The 17,500-nt window shown below is 58.6% G+C and overlaps 2 protein-coding genes across 2 annotated transcripts in view; one reads left to right on the forward strand and one right to left on the reverse strand.

Annotated features, from left to right (window-relative positions):
• LOC117640508 (neuroligin-1-like) overlaps positions 1–5,121 on the reverse strand; it is an 18,583-nt gene extending 13,462 nt beyond the window's left edge. The window contains exon 1 of the mRNA XM_034377028.1: positions 5,081–5,121. Coding sequence (XP_034232919.1) covers positions 5,081–5,121 — 41 coding nt within the window. The remainder of the gene's footprint in view (positions 1–5,080) is intronic.
• Positions 5,122–5,183: 62 nt separating this feature from the next.
• Positions 5,184–17,500, forward strand: part of LOC117640509 (neuroligin-2-like) — a 39,233-nt gene continuing 26,916 nt past the window's right edge. The window contains exons 1-2 of the mRNA XM_034377029.1: positions 5,184–5,331; positions 7,578–7,727. Coding sequence (XP_034232920.1) covers positions 5,184–5,331; positions 7,578–7,727 — 298 coding nt within the window. The remainder of the gene's footprint in view (positions 5,332–7,577; positions 7,728–17,500) is intronic.

A 17,500-nucleotide genomic window follows, 5' to 3' on the forward strand; every position in this document is an offset into this window, starting at 1 on the left:
CACCCCAGCGGCAACACCCCGATGATGATGCGACAGATATCGCCTGACTAATGTTATGGCCGGCCCGGCCTGTCCATCAGCGACGCAGTGATAATTCCGTTTTGCGTGTCACGCGTCGTTTGCGCCGCGAAAAGAATTTCGCCTCGTGTGAGTGCGTACGTGTCCGCCGCGGACATTTTCGAGGCTGACGTTTTTTTTTTTTTAATATTTTGCTCCCTTGGCTTCTTTTCCCTGCGCGCTGTCCCGGCCGCCGCATTGCCCTGTACTCCTTTTATTGGCCACAACTTTGAGCTCTCGCCCTGCGCCCCGGCTTGAACCGCCGCAGATGTTGAGTGCGGCTCCTTGCCGAGCTAGCCGTGCCGTGGCGGGCCGGGCCGGGCCGTGGCGTGCGGGGCCTTGGTGTGCCGGGCCGTGGCGTGCCGGGCCTTGGTGTGCCGGGCCGTGGCGTGCCGGGCCCGGCCGGCGCATATCGGGAGGCTGGTCGAATCATAAGCCGGAGGCCGGAGGGAAGGCCGGCGCCGCCGGGGCCGCCACTGCAGAGGGAGGGGAGGGGGTGGTTGCTCGGACCGTGGAGGTGGGGGGGGGGGACGCCCACCCCGTGCCCACCCCGTGCCCACCGGGAAGGCGCTATCGGATATCTGTCTGAAGGGAATCAGCTGGCCTTCACGAGTTGCTGGCCCGCGCCATTCTGGTGCTTGCTGCTGCTCCACTGCCGCCACACCCTTCAAAACGGACCCGCTAAGCGCCGCCTAGCCTTACTTTGACCGCGCCTCCCTTGCCCCTAATTTTCGCCTTTTTATGCCGCCTCCTTCTTTGACTCGGCCGCCCTTCTCTCTCTCTCTCTTCTTTTTTTCCATTTTTTCTCCTTTTTCTCCTCGCGGCACGCACGGCTGCACTTTCCATTTTAAGGTGCAAATGAGCTGGAGGATGGGGTTATCGGTATTCCTCCGTGCTTCACTTCTCGGCGTCCCGCCCTCCGCGGCCTTGCCGGCCTTCGAGCCTTTTGCTCCCGCTTTCCTTCCATACTCGTGCTTTTGGACCCTTCTTCTAAGCCTTATAATATTTTTTTACGTTTTTTTTTCTGCCAGTGTATACACTGTCAAAAATGTCGTATCCTTCGGTACGGAAACAGAACAGAATATCGGGTACGGGAAAGGCACCGTAGGACCCTACGCAATCAGGCCCGCAAAACAGGTAGGGAACTTTGGTAGTTGGTGAAGTGCGGGCGCCGCGGATAAATTATTGACCGGACTTTTTCCGTACTTTGTCGGTACCTTTGTTCTACGAGTGCAGTACCGGTCACTCTGTTCGCTTCCCGCTCGCGCAATCTGGAAACCCGCGAGGACTCCGCGCCGGGCAGAAATGATTTTGCATATGAAATGACGCGGGGGGTGTAAAAAAAAAACGGGGAGGCGGAGGGGAGGGGCCTGTGGGGACTTGGAGAGGGCGGCGGCGCGGGCCGAAGCGATTTTTCAGAGGACCACACCCCGCGGGCGTTAATGGGATCCAATTCGGGGCGCTGCTCTGCCGAAAAATGACACCTTTGTCCCACAGTTTCACGGTTGCACACACACACACACACACACACACACACACACACACACACAGGCGGCGCAGCGAGCTCTCTCCGTTGATACGCCCACTGTGGAACTCCCTCCGCCCACCGCCAACCCCTGAAAAATGTTTGCGTCGCGGAGCTCCGCTAGCGGATACTGCGCGCCGTTCGGCGGCGCTCGGCCTTCGGGAGGCAAAAGGCTCCGTGATTTAGGGCGGGCCCGGAGTGAGGGGCCGTCGCTCCGACACTGTGGAGTACGTCGCCCGGCCGGGGCCGAGGCCGGGGCGATACGGCCGTTCGGAGGAAGGTTTCGTCGTTCCGTCTCTCTCGCACCCATACGGCACACCCCGTGAGTGCGAGAGAGACGAGCGAGGCGGGGCCGGGCTGAACGGCCCCTCATTTGGGGCCATCGAGGATGATCGAGGCGCCGTGCGGCCCTCCCTCTCTCTCGCACTCGCGGGGCGCCGCGGCGGGGCGCGAGGGAGACGGGGGCCCCTCGGGGGGCTGTCTGCTCGTGACTGGAACAAAGTGGACACAGAGGCGGCGCGCCGCGGACTCCATGGACAGGTGAGCAGTTTATGGAGGCCATCTCCGCCAGCGCGCCAGCGGCCCTGCACTGCCCTGCACCCTCGAATGCAAAGCTCGGCCATAAAGTGTGCATTTCGGCTGCGATAAGCGGCAGGGCCCTACACCGTATGCGCGCCGGAGGGTCGCCGCATCCATCCATCGAGACAGGCAGCCCTCGCCACCTTTATTCTTTACACATGTCCCCCCCCCTCTCTCTCTCTCTCCCTCTCTCTCTCTCTCTCTCCCTCTCTCTCTCTCTCTCTCTCTTCTCTCTCTATCTCTCTCTCTCTCTTCTCTCTCTCTCTCTCTCTCTCTTCTCTCTCTCTCTCTCCTCTCTCTCTCTCTCTCTCTCTCTCTCTATCTCTCTCTCTCTCTCTCTCTCTCTCTCTCTCTCTCTCTCCCGGCATATCGCGGTTCGCGCGGTTCGCGCCCCCTGACCGAGCTTACAGAATCAACGGCCGCAACGGCAACTCGAACAACAACAGCAGCCTGCAAGTTTGCGGGCTTTGCGGGGCCCGGCCCGGCCCGCCGGCTCGGTGTCAGTGGAGGGTAAGGTCCCTTAACGATCCCCCAATCCCCAAACCTCGCAGCCCCCTCCCCCCCGAAAACGCCCGCCAATCGGGGGTAGGCAAGCCGGCCCGGCCCCGGCCGACTCGGCCCCGCTGCAAGCAGCAAGGCTATAGTCTCGCAATGCTCCGGGGTAAATATGGACACCGCTGTATCAACTGAACGACATTGCAAATATTTAGCGGTCCACATCCTCGCGAGCGGACGGGGCCAGCGAGATCCACTACTGGTAGCAAAAGGCCGCCGGCCGACACAAAAGTACGGCAAATCTAATTTCTGGCGGCCGCGGCGCGCTGATGCGCACGCGGGAAACTTTTACCTTTTCGGGAGCTATCACCCTGTAAAAACCCGGGAGCTGAAAAAAGGACCCAGTAATTTGGTTACGCTTCGGACCTGGCAGCAGCAGCAGCCGGAAATGAAAATACTAGAAAGTTGGGAGCTGCGGTGCTGCGGCGTTCGCACGCAGCCCGGCTGTAAAAGAATTCAATTATTGGTCCATCAGGCTGTCGGGATGGAAGCACTGCGAAGCACTGTGGGCGTGGCCAGGCCAGGCACTGCAGCCGTGCCGCGCTGCTCCACTGGAAAGCAAACCACTTCCGGTATCCATTCGGCGGCACGGCTGTGACGGCGCGGTGCGTGCGCTTGCTATGCACCATAGCGAGCTGATTCCGAGTGGGAGGTCTGTCTCTCTCGCACTCATGGGGCGTCCCATATGGGTGCGAGAGAGACAGAGCGACGGGACCTCCCCCTCGGAATCAGTCTGCAGGCAGGGACGCTGCGGCCTGTCGCCTCGCGACCCGCTGCACGCGGAGGTGGAGGAGCAGGAGGTGGTGGAGGATGAGGAGGGGAAGGAGGGGAGGGGAGAGGGCGCACGTACTAGCCGCCAGGGTTCGTGCCGGGGAGACTTTAGGCCCCATGAATCTCCTCTCCACCCTCCCCTCCACCCACGATCCCCCTCCGGCTCCAAAGTCCACGCACCCCTTCCTTTCGACAACAACTTGACTTCCCTGCGAAGCACGAACCTGTTGTCTGCCGTGTGGCTTGGCCTGGGCTTGGCCTGGGCCTGGCTTCGACGTTCTTTTGTTCGGCAGTCAGGTGCCAAGGACACGGCTGAGAGAGAGAGAGAGAGAGAGAGAGAGAGAGAGAGAGAGAGAGAGAGAGAGAGAGATGAATCGGAAAATAAATCGGGATTTAGCCCGCTATCGGAGTGCGGTTCGGCAGCGACAACTTCTTAGACTGAGGCTTATATTTTAATCATCTCTTGGTCATGGCCGGTCCTGGTGTTGGGCGAAGCGCAATGCGAAGCGCAATGCGGAGCGCGAGGCGCGGAAGGCGCGGAGAGCTTGCCCGCGATCCGCTTGCCGGATTGGTGTTGACTTCGACCCGCCGCCCCGCCGCCGAGATGGAGCACGGAGTGGCACGGATTGAGTGTTGAAGCCGTGTCAGCCCTGCCTCTTTGCAACTCGGGCCCGGCCGCGTTGATTGCTTTCGATCCCTCAAACGATTATTTACATTTTGGAGCGGGATCCTGATTGAAGTATCCGCGGAGTAATTGGGCGCCAAACTTAAAGGGCCGCGCCACAGTGTGCCTCCAAGCAGTGTGTAGCCCAGGAAACCAAGTCAAAATAGCGTACCAACCCGGAACTAAAACATGTATAAGCGGATTTTGGCTTACATGGTGCAGTTTGACGTGCTGAATCCGATTCCGAAGAGTCCACCTTCCTAACCCGTGTGCGTCCTTCGAAAATTGAACAAAAGGGCCTAAATGCAGAGGTTTGCGGTATTCGCTGCAGCGCCGAAACTAAGAATGCGATTGAGATCGGACTGGTGTCAAAATGTGCGGAATGAAACAAGGAACAAATCCACCGCACAGCGAACGTCGCGCGATAAAAATTTCCAGTCTAAAAGTTGGTTTGAGTGAAAAATATTAAATTTCACAACGGCGTATTCTTAAATATCACTTCATATCTTCCCATCCAGGCGGTGGATCCCAAAATGGTCCAAGTAAACGCTGTGCGCTCTTTCTTCAGCTACGCGCCGGTATCTTTGGTTTTTGAATCCACCGCTCCGTTCGACTTCTAACAGCCTTGAACTGAGGCGGTGCAGATGTCCTCCGCTGCGCGCCGCAGCCGGGGTGCGCGCGGCCCCGCTGCTCCCCCCACCACTCTCGGCCTCGGCCGCGTCTGGAGGCAGGGTGTTGTCTCTCTCGCTCCCTTTGTAAACGCATTAGTGCGGGAACGGTGGTGCATGCCTGCTCTTTCGGAGCCCGGTGGAGCGGCTGGCTCCAATGTTTACAACGCGCGATTCCTACTTCGTAGTTTTAGTAACCAAAACAAATTTTATTGAAGGAATGGTTTGTTGAGCTTTGTAGAACGCGACGCGCTCTACAACCTGGTTTTTCTTCCACAGTTCTCGGAGGATTTCTCACGCATGTTTTGTACGAAAGGGCCTAAGCACGTTCAAAGCCCCTTACCGAAAATGGTGGCACCTAGAAATGCCGGACCAAAGCCAAAATGACCAGAATGCAACAAGGAATCGTTTAAGCTTCCACCGATTGATGTCATTGAAATATTTTGACAGCAATCTCTATTTGACTATTTTTGCTCATTGTTTTCTTCCCAACTTCCTCTGCACTATTGTTTGTAAATGGGGCTGAAATCGCAAAATTGGTCCCGAGAGATCGTCAAGCGCTGGTGTCTCAGCTGCATGTACGTGTTTTCAGAATTTCGCTAAGTGCAACGGTTGCCGAGTAATTTTAGTCGAAAGGCAACAACGCATCGAGCGACGCCGCGCCAAGCGGGGCGGAGCGGCGGTCGCGCGCCCGAGAAATGAGGCCTTGCAGCGTCGCAACGGGGAGGGAATCGAAAAATCAGCTCCGAGGGAACGTCAAGCACTGGTCTTTAACCTACACGTAGATGCCTTTGGATTTGAGCTAGGACAAACGGAAGCGGTGGAAATCTAATAAAGCCATGACCCGACAATGCCGCGCCGAAGTATTCTGCCCGCTGCGCTGCTGCGTGCGCCGCGAACCTTCGCATTCAGTTTCAGCCGCTTCCGTTTGTCCTATCTCAAATCCAAAGGCATCTACGTGTAGGTTAAAGACCAGTGCTTGACGTTCCCTCGGAGCTGATTTTTCGATTCCCTCCCCGTTGCGACGCTGCAAGGCCTCATTTCTCGGGCGCGCGACCGCCGCTCCGCCCCGCTTGGCGCGGCGTCGCTCGATGCGTTGTTGCCTTTCGACTAAAATTACTTGGCAACCGTTGCACTTAGCGAAATTCTGAAAACACGTACATGCAGCTGAGACACCAGCGCTTGACGATCTCTCGGGACCAATTTTGCGATTTCAGCCCCATTTACAAACAATAGTGCAGAGGAAGTTGGGAAGAAAACAATGAGCAAAAATAGTCAAATAGAGATTGCTGTCAAAATATTTCAATGACATCAATCGGTGGAAGCTTAAACGATTCCTTGTTGCATTCTGGTCATTTTGGCTTTGGTCCGGCATTTCTAGGTGCCACCATTTTCGGTAAGGGGCTTTGAACGTGCTTAGGCCCTTTCGTACAAAACATGCGTGAGAAATCCTCCGAGAACTGTGGAAGAAAAACCAGGTTGTAGAGCGCGTCGCGTTCTACAAAGCTCAACAAACCATTCCTTCAATAAAATTTGTTTTGGTTACTAAAACTACGAAGTAGGAATCGCGCGTTGTAAACATTGGAGCCAGCCGCTCCACCGGGCTCCGAAAGAGCAGGCATGCACCACCGTTCCCGCACTAATGCGTTTACAAAGGGAGCGAGAGAGACAACACCCTGCCTCCAGACGCGGCCGAGGCCGAGAGTGGTGGGGGGAGCAGCGGGGCCGCGCGCACCCCGGCTGCGGCGCGCAGCGGAGGACATCTGCACCGCCTCAGTTCAAGGCTGTTAGAAGTCGAACGGAGCGGTGGATTCAAAAACCAAAGATACCGGCGCGTAGCTGAAGAAAGAGCGCACAGCGTTTACTTGGACCATTTTGGGATCCACCGCCTGGATGGGAAGATATGAAGTGATATTTAAGAATACGCCGTTGTGAAATTTAATATTTTTCACTCAAACCAACTTTTAGACTGGAAATTTTTATCGCGCGACGTTCGCTGTGCGGTGGATTTGTTCCTTGTTTCATTCCGCACATTTTGACACCAGTCCGATCTCAATCGCATTCTTAGTTTCGGCGCTGCAGCGAATACCGCAAACCTCTGCATTTAGGCCCTTTTGTTCAATTTTCGAAGGACGCACACGGGTTAGGAAGGTGGACTCTTCGGAATCGGATTCAGCACGTCAAACTGCACCATGTAAGCCAAAATCCGCTTATACATGTTTTAGTTCCGGGTGAAAACCTTCGTTTCCTGGGCTATGTGCCTCCAGCAGTGTGCCTCCAAGCAGCGCGCCGCCGGCGTGGCGCGACTCGGAACGACCAGTAATTGCAAACACAATACACTTTGTCGGCCCGCGCCGCCAGTCGCCGGTCGGCTCGGCTCGGCTCGGCTCGGCTCGGCTCGGCTCGGCTCCGCCAGTTCCATTTTTATACGCCGAATGGGTATGGCGAGGGCGCAGGAAATCATAATGTTGTGGTTGGCCAAAGCGCTTTCCTTTGTCGCTTTCTTTTCCAAAAAAACGCAGCCATTTTTAGGCACGAAGTAGCCTTATTTTTTTTTACTCTTTAAATTTCTGTGTCTTTGTTAAAAATTTCATGTGGTTATTTAGGTGTGGACGGTCATGCCCGTTTAAAATTTGCGACAGCCAACTTTTGAACTTTGTCACCCTCGTGTACTGTGCAACTCGCTTTCAGCTTTTCACAGGTCACTTCTATTATTTTTTTTATTTTTTTCAATTTTGTCTTTTTTTTCGTGTTGCAGCCGGCTCTACGACGCGCAAGTCACCGGTGCTCGTCTTCATCCACGGCGAGTCGTACGAGTGGAACTCGGGCAACCCGTACGACGCGAGCGTGCTGGCGTCTTACGGTGGCGTGGTCGTGGTCACCGTCAACTACCGCCTCGGCATCCTGGGTGAGTCCTGGGGAGTTGCACAGTGATGATTCTCCATATTATGGTGAAAATGTTCCATATTTTGGTGGTGACTTTGTAACATACCAATGAGAATTCACTGTACCTTATAGATATTTTGACGAATATTTTTTTTATATTATGGAGAAAATCTCCATCATATTATGGTGGTGCAGCCTTTCGCCGTAAGACATTTACAGTGAGTCAGTCACTCCCTTATTTCGCGATCGGTCGAGTCAATGGCGCGAGAATAACGCGTTTTGTTCTATTATGCGGCCGGGTCGTTTATTATCGACACGTTGCCCACCTCGACCCATTAGGACCACCAGGGCCGCCGCGGCCGCCAAGCCCACCAAGCCCACCACGCGGCGGCAACAGCCGAGCTTTACGACCGGCACGGCGGTTCACGGCGTGCACGGAGGCGGGGGAGGGGTCCAGCTGTCGTCAATGTTCCCACGGAGGTGGCGGCACGGTACTGCAGGCAAGGCACGCCACTGCAAGCCACGACACTGCTAGGCCGCGCCCGCCGCGACATCATCTGTCCAAGTTTGGGCCGAGAAAGGCAACTTGCGCCGTTAAAAAGGCCACTTAAAGTGTGTGTCGTGGGGCAATATCCCCGAAGCTGCCGCCACCGTTGTTGCTCCGCCTGGAAGAATACGACCTGATGACAGTATATTTTATTCAGACTCTTTTTTTGGCAACTTTTTTTACGGTGTACGGCGATGCGTCCGGCTGCACTCGCTTACCCGTATTGAATGCATCCCGTAGAGTGGTTCGCACGCCGCAGGGGAGCAAGCGGCGGCCTCAAAACAAAACAAAAAACAAAAAGAAAAGAAAAGAAAAAAACAAACACGCGTGAAAAAAATGAACGCGAAAAGCAATATTATTTAGACGCGCGCCCATCCTTATTGTGTTGATTTTTTTAATCTGTTGTTGTTTCTGGCAGCGCAGGCGCGGGCGAGCGGTCTGTCAGTAGCACCGTGTACAATGAGCGCGTTTTAATTGGAAACGTCGCCTCGCCTCGCCGCCTTCGGTTCACGGTAAAAACGGTACCTGGTTTTCCCAGGAAGCCTATGGTAGAGACATAGGCGATATCCAGGGAGTTCCTGCGAACCAGGAACCGTTTTTTATCGTGTTGCCTTTGGCTGCAGTGCACTTTTCCAGTTGCGTTGTTTTCCGGCTCCACGAGGAAAGCAACCGAGAGGGATGTGCCCTGGAGGGCCGAGTCATCGCGGACGGGGTCAGCAGGCGCTGCCGGGCAGGCGGGCATAGACAGGCCGCGTTGGATGTTGGCAGTGGCGAGCCATTTCCTTCGCGCGCAGGGATTTGCAGCGCGAGGCGGCGGCGCTAGGCGTGCCGGGCGTCCAGGGCCGCTGTCGCGTCGTTCATTGTGAGAGTAATCGGCTTACCGAACAAGTATATGGTAGTGCAGGCCTCGTCCTCGGCGTGGCGGGGCGTGGCGGGGCGTGGCGGCGGGGCCGGGCGTGTAGGTAAAGGGCTTACACCTTGTTAAGTGGCGACCCTCGGCCGGGCGCCGGGCGGCCCCGCTGCCCTGCTGGCGCTGGCAGACGGCACCGAGTTGTGATAAATTCGACCGAGCGCGCTGCGCGCTGCGCCGCACGGCGACCCGGAAGAGGGCCGCTTGGGCCGCTTCGGCTCGGCGAACATAACTCTCGACGCGACTTCCACGGTCCCCGGATCGGCCTGGAATCAAGCAAAGGGTAACCAAGGCCTCGTCGGCGTCCTCGTCGTCGGCGTCCTCCTCGTCGACATCCTCCTCGTCGACATCCTCCTCGTCGGCGACCTCCGCGCGGCGCCCCGCCGCTGCAGGGTTCTTGACGGACTCGTGGACGGCGACGTGCAACGCGACGAGCGGCGGCAACAACGTCGTCCTGACATTGCCTGCATCAGCTGAAACTTTGTCACGCGAACTAAGCCGAAGAATGGGAATGCCTTCCAATATGTGGCGTGCGTCGCGCCCCTGGGCCCTTCAAGGGGCCGGAGGGGGAGGGGGCGTGGCGCAGCGTCGCACAGCGTCGCGCCTCACGCGAACCGGCTCAACGGATAATCCCGTCCGCCCTGCCTGCCCTTGCGCGGGGGGGGGGGGGGGAGTAATCCACCACGCCCCGCCCCACCACGCCTCACCTATCGCGAAGCCAGTCGCCCGAACTTTCCTTGCGACTGTGCGTCCTGTTCGACGACTGCCCTGGGCTGGGCGCAACCTGGGGGCCTCGGAGTCGGGCATCCAATCCGGCTAGCTGGCGAAGGCAATGCAGCCCTGCGGGCTAGACGTAGCACAGTGGGCCAGAAGACTCTGGAGCTCGAAACGCGTCTAGAGTTTTGGCCGCCTCCGCCGGTCTTCTGGCCCACTAGGCGCTGCTTGAACTTGAACCGGGCACCGCGAAAGCCGCGCTAATACTGGTAGTGCGCGCCGTCCCGGCCGTCCGGGCCCTTCCTGGCTGCAGTGAGCGCTCCGGAGCCATCTCCATCCTTCTTTTCCCGCCTCCTTCCTGGCCCCCTTCTTCATGGAGCCTGGCGGCGCTGCCTGGCGGTGCTGCCGGGCCAGAGGGCTTGGACTCGTTGCCAAGTGGCTGTCAAGATGTTGAGCCACTTTTTCTTGGGGCTGAGATAAATTAGGGAAGGGCCCCATGCTAAGTACTTTGCGCGGGGCTACCGGTCGGAAGGTTGGTAACCGTGGTGCCACCCAGCGCTCCCCTCCGTATTTTTTTCGTGAGTATTTTCTTCTTTTTTTGCGTGGTGTGTCGATAATTAAGTTAGTCGGGCCACGCTGGCTTCATTTCAAAAGCAAATACCCCCACCCGGCCATCATCTCGCTCCCTTTGCCGCCCGTCAACAGCGAAGCTTATGTGGCTGCGAAGGTACTGATAATTACCATTTTTCTCCGCAAGTCGGTCTGTCTGCCTGCGTCCGTCCGCCCGCCCCCCTCCCCACAGCCATCATCAGAATGGCTGCAGACGGTTGGGTCAGTCAAAGAGCCCCCCCTCCCCTTTTTTTCTCTGTCTTGGAAAAATACTTCTGACCGTGCCCTTCTTTGAGGCTTGCTGCCTTGGCGAGTGCTTTGAGCAGGGAAGGATAAATTTTCGGCGGATAAACGACTCGCGCCTTAATATCGCCAATGCTCGAGAGAGAAAAAAATATATAAACAAAAACACACTCTGCAAAAAAAAAAAACATGGGTGTTAAATTGACGCTAGGCAGTGCAGTGGCGGGGGTGGGAGGGGCGGACCGCGCTGGCTGGAAAATGGGGCTCAAATGCCTTATTTATGCCCTTCATTATTTCCGCGAGCACTGAGGCGCGGAAGGAGGGGTGCGGTGAGAGAGAGAGAGAGAGAGAGAGAGAGAGAGAGAGAGAGAGAGAGAGAGAGAGAGGAGGGGGAAGCCACGGGGCACCCTGCGCGCCGACTCCCCGCGCACTCCGCATGCACCCCCGCCACGCGGCGCCACGCCCATAACACTGACTCCTTGTTGTTCATCTGGCTGAGTCCGCTGAGTCGGCGCCGCGATTCCGTCAAATACATCTCCTATGCCTCCGCCAAAATGCAGAGGCGAAACGGGGAGGAAACGAGAAAAATCGCGCACTTGGTTCCCCCGGCCCGGCCCACCTCGATTCGCGTTGTGTTTTTTTTTTTCGGGGGCGCCGCGAAGAACTTGCCGTCTGGGAGTGTACTTCCCTTCACTTCCCATTACGTCCGTGGAGTTCTCCGCACGTAGCGTTCCGGGCCGCGTTGCCGCGTTTGTGTCGAAATCAACAGCGACGGAGCGCAGCGGGGCGGCACGGAGTGGAGTTGGCCGTAGCGCACACACGCCGTAATGAAACGGATCAAGCCGCCGAACGCTTTTTGTTTGCGAGCTTCCGGGCCGGGAGCGTAATGCGGCGAGAACGGGCGATATTTGTGTGCCCAGGCGGCTGAGCCGCGCCGCCGCGCCGGGCCGCCGTCACCCTCAGTGATGCCTCAGTGAGCAGTGTCAGGTGCACAAACAACCCCGCCGCCGGTCCTGGGTGCAGGCAGTGCCGGGCACGTCACAGCGCCGTCGTGGTTTTCCGCGTTCGCCTGCGGTTTCCTCTGCGGTTTTCCGCATTTTCCCGCGCTTACCCCCACCACTGTGCCCTCCGCGGCGTGAAGTTTGGTGCCCCCTTTGTGTGCGCCGTTTCTCCGCGTAGCGCCGCGTAGCGTGTGCCCCGACCTGTCTGTGTACTTGCTAAACTGGTTGCGTCAACTGTTTTGTCCGTAACCGCGCGGGCCGCCGCGCCGCGCCACGCCGAGGGTCGTGGCGTTGGAAGCAGACGACGGCGGGGCGGCCCTCGCGGAACCAGGCTCGCCGACGACGCGGTCCGCGGAGCGCGAGGGAGATTGCCGAAGGTCGTGCCGCGCCCCGCGCACCGCCTCGGCGTTCGCCGCGCAGCGGGCACAGTGGGCCAGAAGACCGGTGGAGGCGGCCAAAACTCTAGACGCGTTTTGAGCTCCAGAGTCGCTAAACAGGACTCGCACCGAACGTGTGACCCCACCAATGGACTGCTCTCCGAACGCGGAATCCATTGGTGGGGTCACACGTTCGGTTCGAGTCCCATTCAGCGACTCTGGAGCTCGAAACGCGTCTAGTGTTTCGTCCGCCTCCACCGGTCTTCTGGCCCACTGTGCGGAGGCTGGGGCGTCTTTGTCGGGAAGCCGTCCGAATAACGTTTTCCTGACTTACGGAATGACCCTCGCCGCGCCGCGCCGCGCCGCCCGACCGGAGGCTTCCCGGAGGCCCGCCCGGAGGTGGGGCCCGACCGCCCCGGCGGGGACGACGTCCTGGGACGACGTCCTGGGACGTACACACAAAAGAATTGGGCCGCTGTGAAATTTGGCGGCGCTCCAGCCAGGCGGGGCAAGCCGGGCAAGCTGGGCACGGCGGGGCACAGTGGGCCAGAAGACCGGTGAGGCGGCCAAAACTCGAGACGCGTTTTGAGCTACAGAGTCGCTAAACAGGCCTCGAACCGAACGTGTGACCCCACCAATGGATTCCTCGTTCGGAGAGCAATCCATTGGTGGGGTCACACGTTCGGTTCGAGTCCCATTTAGCGACTCTGGAGCTCAAAACGCGTCTGGAGTTTTGGCCGCCTCACCGGTCTTCTGGCCCACTGTGCGGGGAGGTCGCGGGGGCGGGAAGCGCGCGAAAAGCCAGAGCCAGTGGAGCCAGTGGAATCGGGGCGCGATCTCGGCGTCGCCGTCCTCGCCAGGACGGCCGGCAGCCGTCTCTGAAAAATGGATTCCCGACTCGAATCGCGGTTGTCTGTCTGTCTGTCTGTCTGTCTGTCTGTCTGTCTGTCTGTCTGTCCGTCTGTCTGTCCGTCTGTCTGTCTGTCCGTCTGTCTGTGTTCTAATGGGCAGGCGACATGCTGGAGGGCGCGGCGTCGTCTCTCGAAAGAAAGAAGCTCGACGGACAAAAGGGGGACTCCAACAGGTGTAACACTTCCGGGCAGATAATTGCAAGGGGACCCAACACGGCGTGTCACGAATCCAATACGAGGACCAGAGAGAGAGAAGAGAGAGAGAGAGAGAGAGAGAGAGAGAGAGAGACCCACAACCTGTCTCCTTTCACGCCACCGAAAATAAAAATGACGCCTATTTTTCGGAGCAACATCAGCCTTATTAGTTAAATTGCTTATTTATTTATTTTTTTCAAAATTTAAAATAAAACCTAATTCAATTGCTGAACTTAGTGAGCCGCGTTTTTTTTGGGCGTGCTTAATGAGTGCTTGTGCGCGGACACGCGGCCCCACGCGTGCTATCACGCGCCGCGCGGACCATGAAAGGAAGTTACGCCAACTGATGATCTTTTCCGTTCCCTGCTGCTGCTGCTTGCTATCCGAGCCCCATTTCCTGTGAAATTTATTCATTGTTTTGTTTGCGCAGCCATGAAATCTACTCCCTGCAACTCCCACCGCGTGCGGCCCAGCCGCGCGTGCGTGTGTCAGTGTGTGTGTGTGTGTGTGTCAGTGTGTTAACGTGTGCGTGCGTGCCCGCGTTAGCACTCACTGTAAAAGAATCAGCCTCAAAACGGTGAATCGGGCGTGCTCCCCGACAAAGGGAGTCCCTAACTTAACGCAGTGCCGGGCCGCACGTTTAACGCGGGTACTTATTGTTATCTCTCAATTCGACTCTCTTTTTCATCCCCCGCCCCTTTTTCCTGCGTGTAAAATGTTTTACGGCGCCGGCCGTTCAAAGCCGTGGAAACGGGGAGAGAACTTCGACTTTGAATGAATCGTAATCCTGGCGAGCCGTGGCGATGACGAGGACGACGACGTCGACAACTGAATCCCTGTCCGAGTCCGCGCGCATTTTTTTATTATTCCTCTCCCCGCGAGAAGTTTTTATTTTTTCCTCTTCCCTCCGCTTGATTATTATATCGAGGGCCCCAATCTGTCAACGCGTTTCCCGAGATTGTTGGGCCGCACAATTGGCGGCAACGACAAAGCGGCAAAGCAGTGTGTAATGAGAAAGTGTTTCGAGAGCTCGTTCGAGAGCTCGTTCGAGAGATCGATTGTGCCTCGAGAGTCGGCGCTTTGACGACGCCAGCCGCGCCACGACGCGCTAATTTCGGAGGCTAAGCGCGTCGGTACTCCCTATGATTACTTGGCCGGGGTAGCTGGTGGCGTGGCGCCCGGAGGTTGGGGTGGGTGGCCCCCGCAACCCGGTACGGCGGTGCGGTGCGCGGCGGTTCGGCCCCTGGGTCATTATTCAGCTCCAGAGCGCTTGTTTTTCAGCCCGGCTTGTTTTTGGTGATGGCAACTAGCAAGGCGGCGGCGGCGGCGAGGCGGCAAGGGGATTGACCTGACCTCTCTTTTTACGGACCAGGCCGGCTTTCCTCGCGTTGTCGCGTTCTTTCGCGCCTCTGCGCGACAGGCACCCTTTCGCGGCTTCGTCGTCGCGAAGCAGTTTTCGCTCTGGGAAGTCTGTGTTCTCTCGCTGTGTTCTGCGAGCGGACGTCGGGGCGGGTCCACGTTCAAATCCCGCCGGCGCCCCCACTTTTTTGTCCGTCCCTTTTTCCTGGTGGATAGAGAGAGAGAGAGACGGCGACAGCGGCAGGCAGCAGGCAAGCACAGCCCTGCCACCCGCAGGATGCACCGTCTCTTGGCAACACTCGTCTCGCTTCCGGTCACTCTGGCGGCTTCCTGCCGGACTGCTCCAGACCGGGCCGGGCCTTGCCGGGCCACAGTGGGCCAGACGCGGCCGGAAGTGCGGGAAACTGCCTGCGGCCGAGGCCGGGCGAGGAAAAGCGGCCACCCTGGAGGCTGCAGGGCTGCAGGGCCGCGGGGCGGTCCGACAGAGACAAACGCTTTGGTAATGGCACCCAAATGTTTCGCCGCGGCAAACAGAAGACCACAAGCAGTGCGCCGCTGCGTCGCGCCGTGCGCGCGGTCCGCGGCCTGGGCCGGGGCCTGGACCGGGGCCTGGACGGCCACCAGCACCGCCAGCAGCCAGCGGCGGGACGCTCCCGGGGGGAAGACCGCCGGGCAAACACGCTGGCACAGGCTGCCTCCCTCGTCGCGCTGTCTCCCTCGCACCCGGCCGGCGCGCCCCGCGAGTGCGGCAGAGAGCGACGAAGTGGCGGCGCGGAACCGGCCTGCAGGTCGGGGCACTGGCACTGCCGGGCCATGGCCGGGCACTGCGCGCGCTGGATTGCCGGCGATATCAGAATGGCTAACTGCGGACCCTCGCAGCAGTAATGCCGGGTAACTACACCGTGTTGTTGGCAGTGGCCGCAGTGGCGCTGACGCCGAGGGACGGCCACCTTGCTGCTGTTGTTGTTTTTGTTGTTGGTGGTGGTGGTAGTGGTGGTAGAGAGTTCCAAGGGCGAATCGATCGGTACTCGTATGTGCTTGATGCCAGTCCTATTCAGTGGCTGCAAAGCCCACAGCAGCAGCGCTCTGCGCGTGCTGGCCGCCGTGGTGGCCGCCGAGGCCGCCATGGCGATGCGCGGGGCTGGCGGGGCGCTGCGCATTGTGGCGCGCGGAGAGTAAGTGACCCTCATCGGCGAGCAACAACAAGGCCTCGAACAAGGCGCGCTGGAAACGAGGCCAAGCAACACGCCTGCCTTCCGCGCGGCCCATTGTCCCCGACCGGCCACGCGGCCTCTCGAACCAGTCGCAGCAGCGATGCCGTTTCGTCGCTCTGTCTCCGTCACACTCACGGGGATCCCCGTCAAGGCGCGAGAGAGGCGGCGGCGGCGGCCGCTTCTTATTCATTCCGGCCTCGACGCTGTCCGACGCCAAGGAGTGCCTGGCCGTGGCGGAGCGCCGCGACCGCCGTCGTTCGCTCCAACTTTGGAAGGCCTTGCCGCCACCGTGCCGACGCCCTGGCTACTGCCACCGTGACCCATCCCCGCCTCCTCGCCCCGTGTCCCGCTTTCGGGCTTTTGTTGTGTGTGACAGCCCTTCTAACTATGCCATTTTCCCTGGGCATGATCGGTAAACTTTGGCCCGCCTTATACACGCGTCGCGCGGCGGGGCTTTGCGGCCCGGCTTTGACAACTTCCTCCCCCCCCCTCCTCCCGTAGCACCGCGTCACTGGATTGGCCGGGCGGTCATCTCGACATTGCCGACACCCACCCCGAGCTGCTCCCACGCAATTTTCTCTCTCGCTAGTTAGATTTAAAGTTTCCGGGCCGAGATGCGTGCCAGCGGCGCCTGGAGGTCCCCGTCGTCGTCCCCGTACCGCTAGCCGCGCTAGCGGGCCCCGCCGTGCGCCTGGATTTACGGTCCGGGGCGGGGCGGGGCGGGGCGGCAGCGAGACAGAGACATATATCTGGTCAGGCTTATCACTACACTGTGGCAAAAAGCTACGGAAAATTCTGTAAACAGCTTGTGGTAATTCTCCGTAGGCCCCTTATCAATATTCTCCGTAGGCTCTTACAGTATTTTCTGTAGGACCGCACAGTATTCTCCGTAGGACCGCACAGTGATCTCCGTAGGACTATACAGTCTTCGAGGTCCTACGGAGAAGACTGTGCGGATTTACAGAGAATACTGTGCGGCCCTACGGAGAATACTGTAAGAGCCTACGGAGAATATTGATAAGAGGGCTACGGAGAATCCTGGCAAAAAAATTAACAGGATTTTCCGTACCTTTTTGCCACAGTGTACACCGCGCAGCCGTCGTGCGTTCGTTCAACGGCGTGTGGTCCTGGTCGTGGGTTCGAAACCTCTCTAAAGAAACTTTTTTTTTTCTGTTCGCGGTTTTTTTGTCTTGTGGTTCTTGAGATGCCACAGATGGCGACTCCCAACTGCGTCAGCCTGCGGCTCCAAGGTCTTCGCCTCGGTCCGAACGCCTCGCCGGGAGGCGGGCCGGGCGGGCAGGCACGTTCATGAAGCTGTGGTACATGTAAGGAGTGCCGGGCCGTCCCCCTGGTCATGACGAAGGCCTACGCGATTTCCTCTGGGACACTGTGCAATGTATGGCCGCACCTCCCACCCCTTCCCTGCGCCTCCCACCGCCGCCCTGACCCAGCCCTCCAAACCACCCCACCGCCTCCCATATTTTTGGCGCGCAAACCCCTCGAAAGGCCCCGAGGCCCGGCGGCGCGGCGCGGCCCGGTCCGCCACTCCCGGAGGGCGTGCGCTGGAAGAGGGGCGGGCCGGGGAGAGGCCGGGCAGGCCGAGGGTCGATTGGTCGATTGCTCTGCCATAACATACGTTCCAACTAGAACGACTGGGATGACTCATCGCAGCGGTAAATTTGACTTTATTCGCATTCCGTTTCGATCCGAATCGA

This window comes from Thrips palmi, unplaced genomic scaffold (genome assembly GCF_012932325.1).
Source record: "Thrips palmi isolate BJ-2018 unplaced genomic scaffold, TpBJ-2018v1 HiC_scaffold_12, whole genome shotgun sequence".
Classification (NCBI taxonomy): domain Eukaryota; kingdom Metazoa; phylum Arthropoda; class Insecta; order Thysanoptera; family Thripidae; genus Thrips; species Thrips palmi.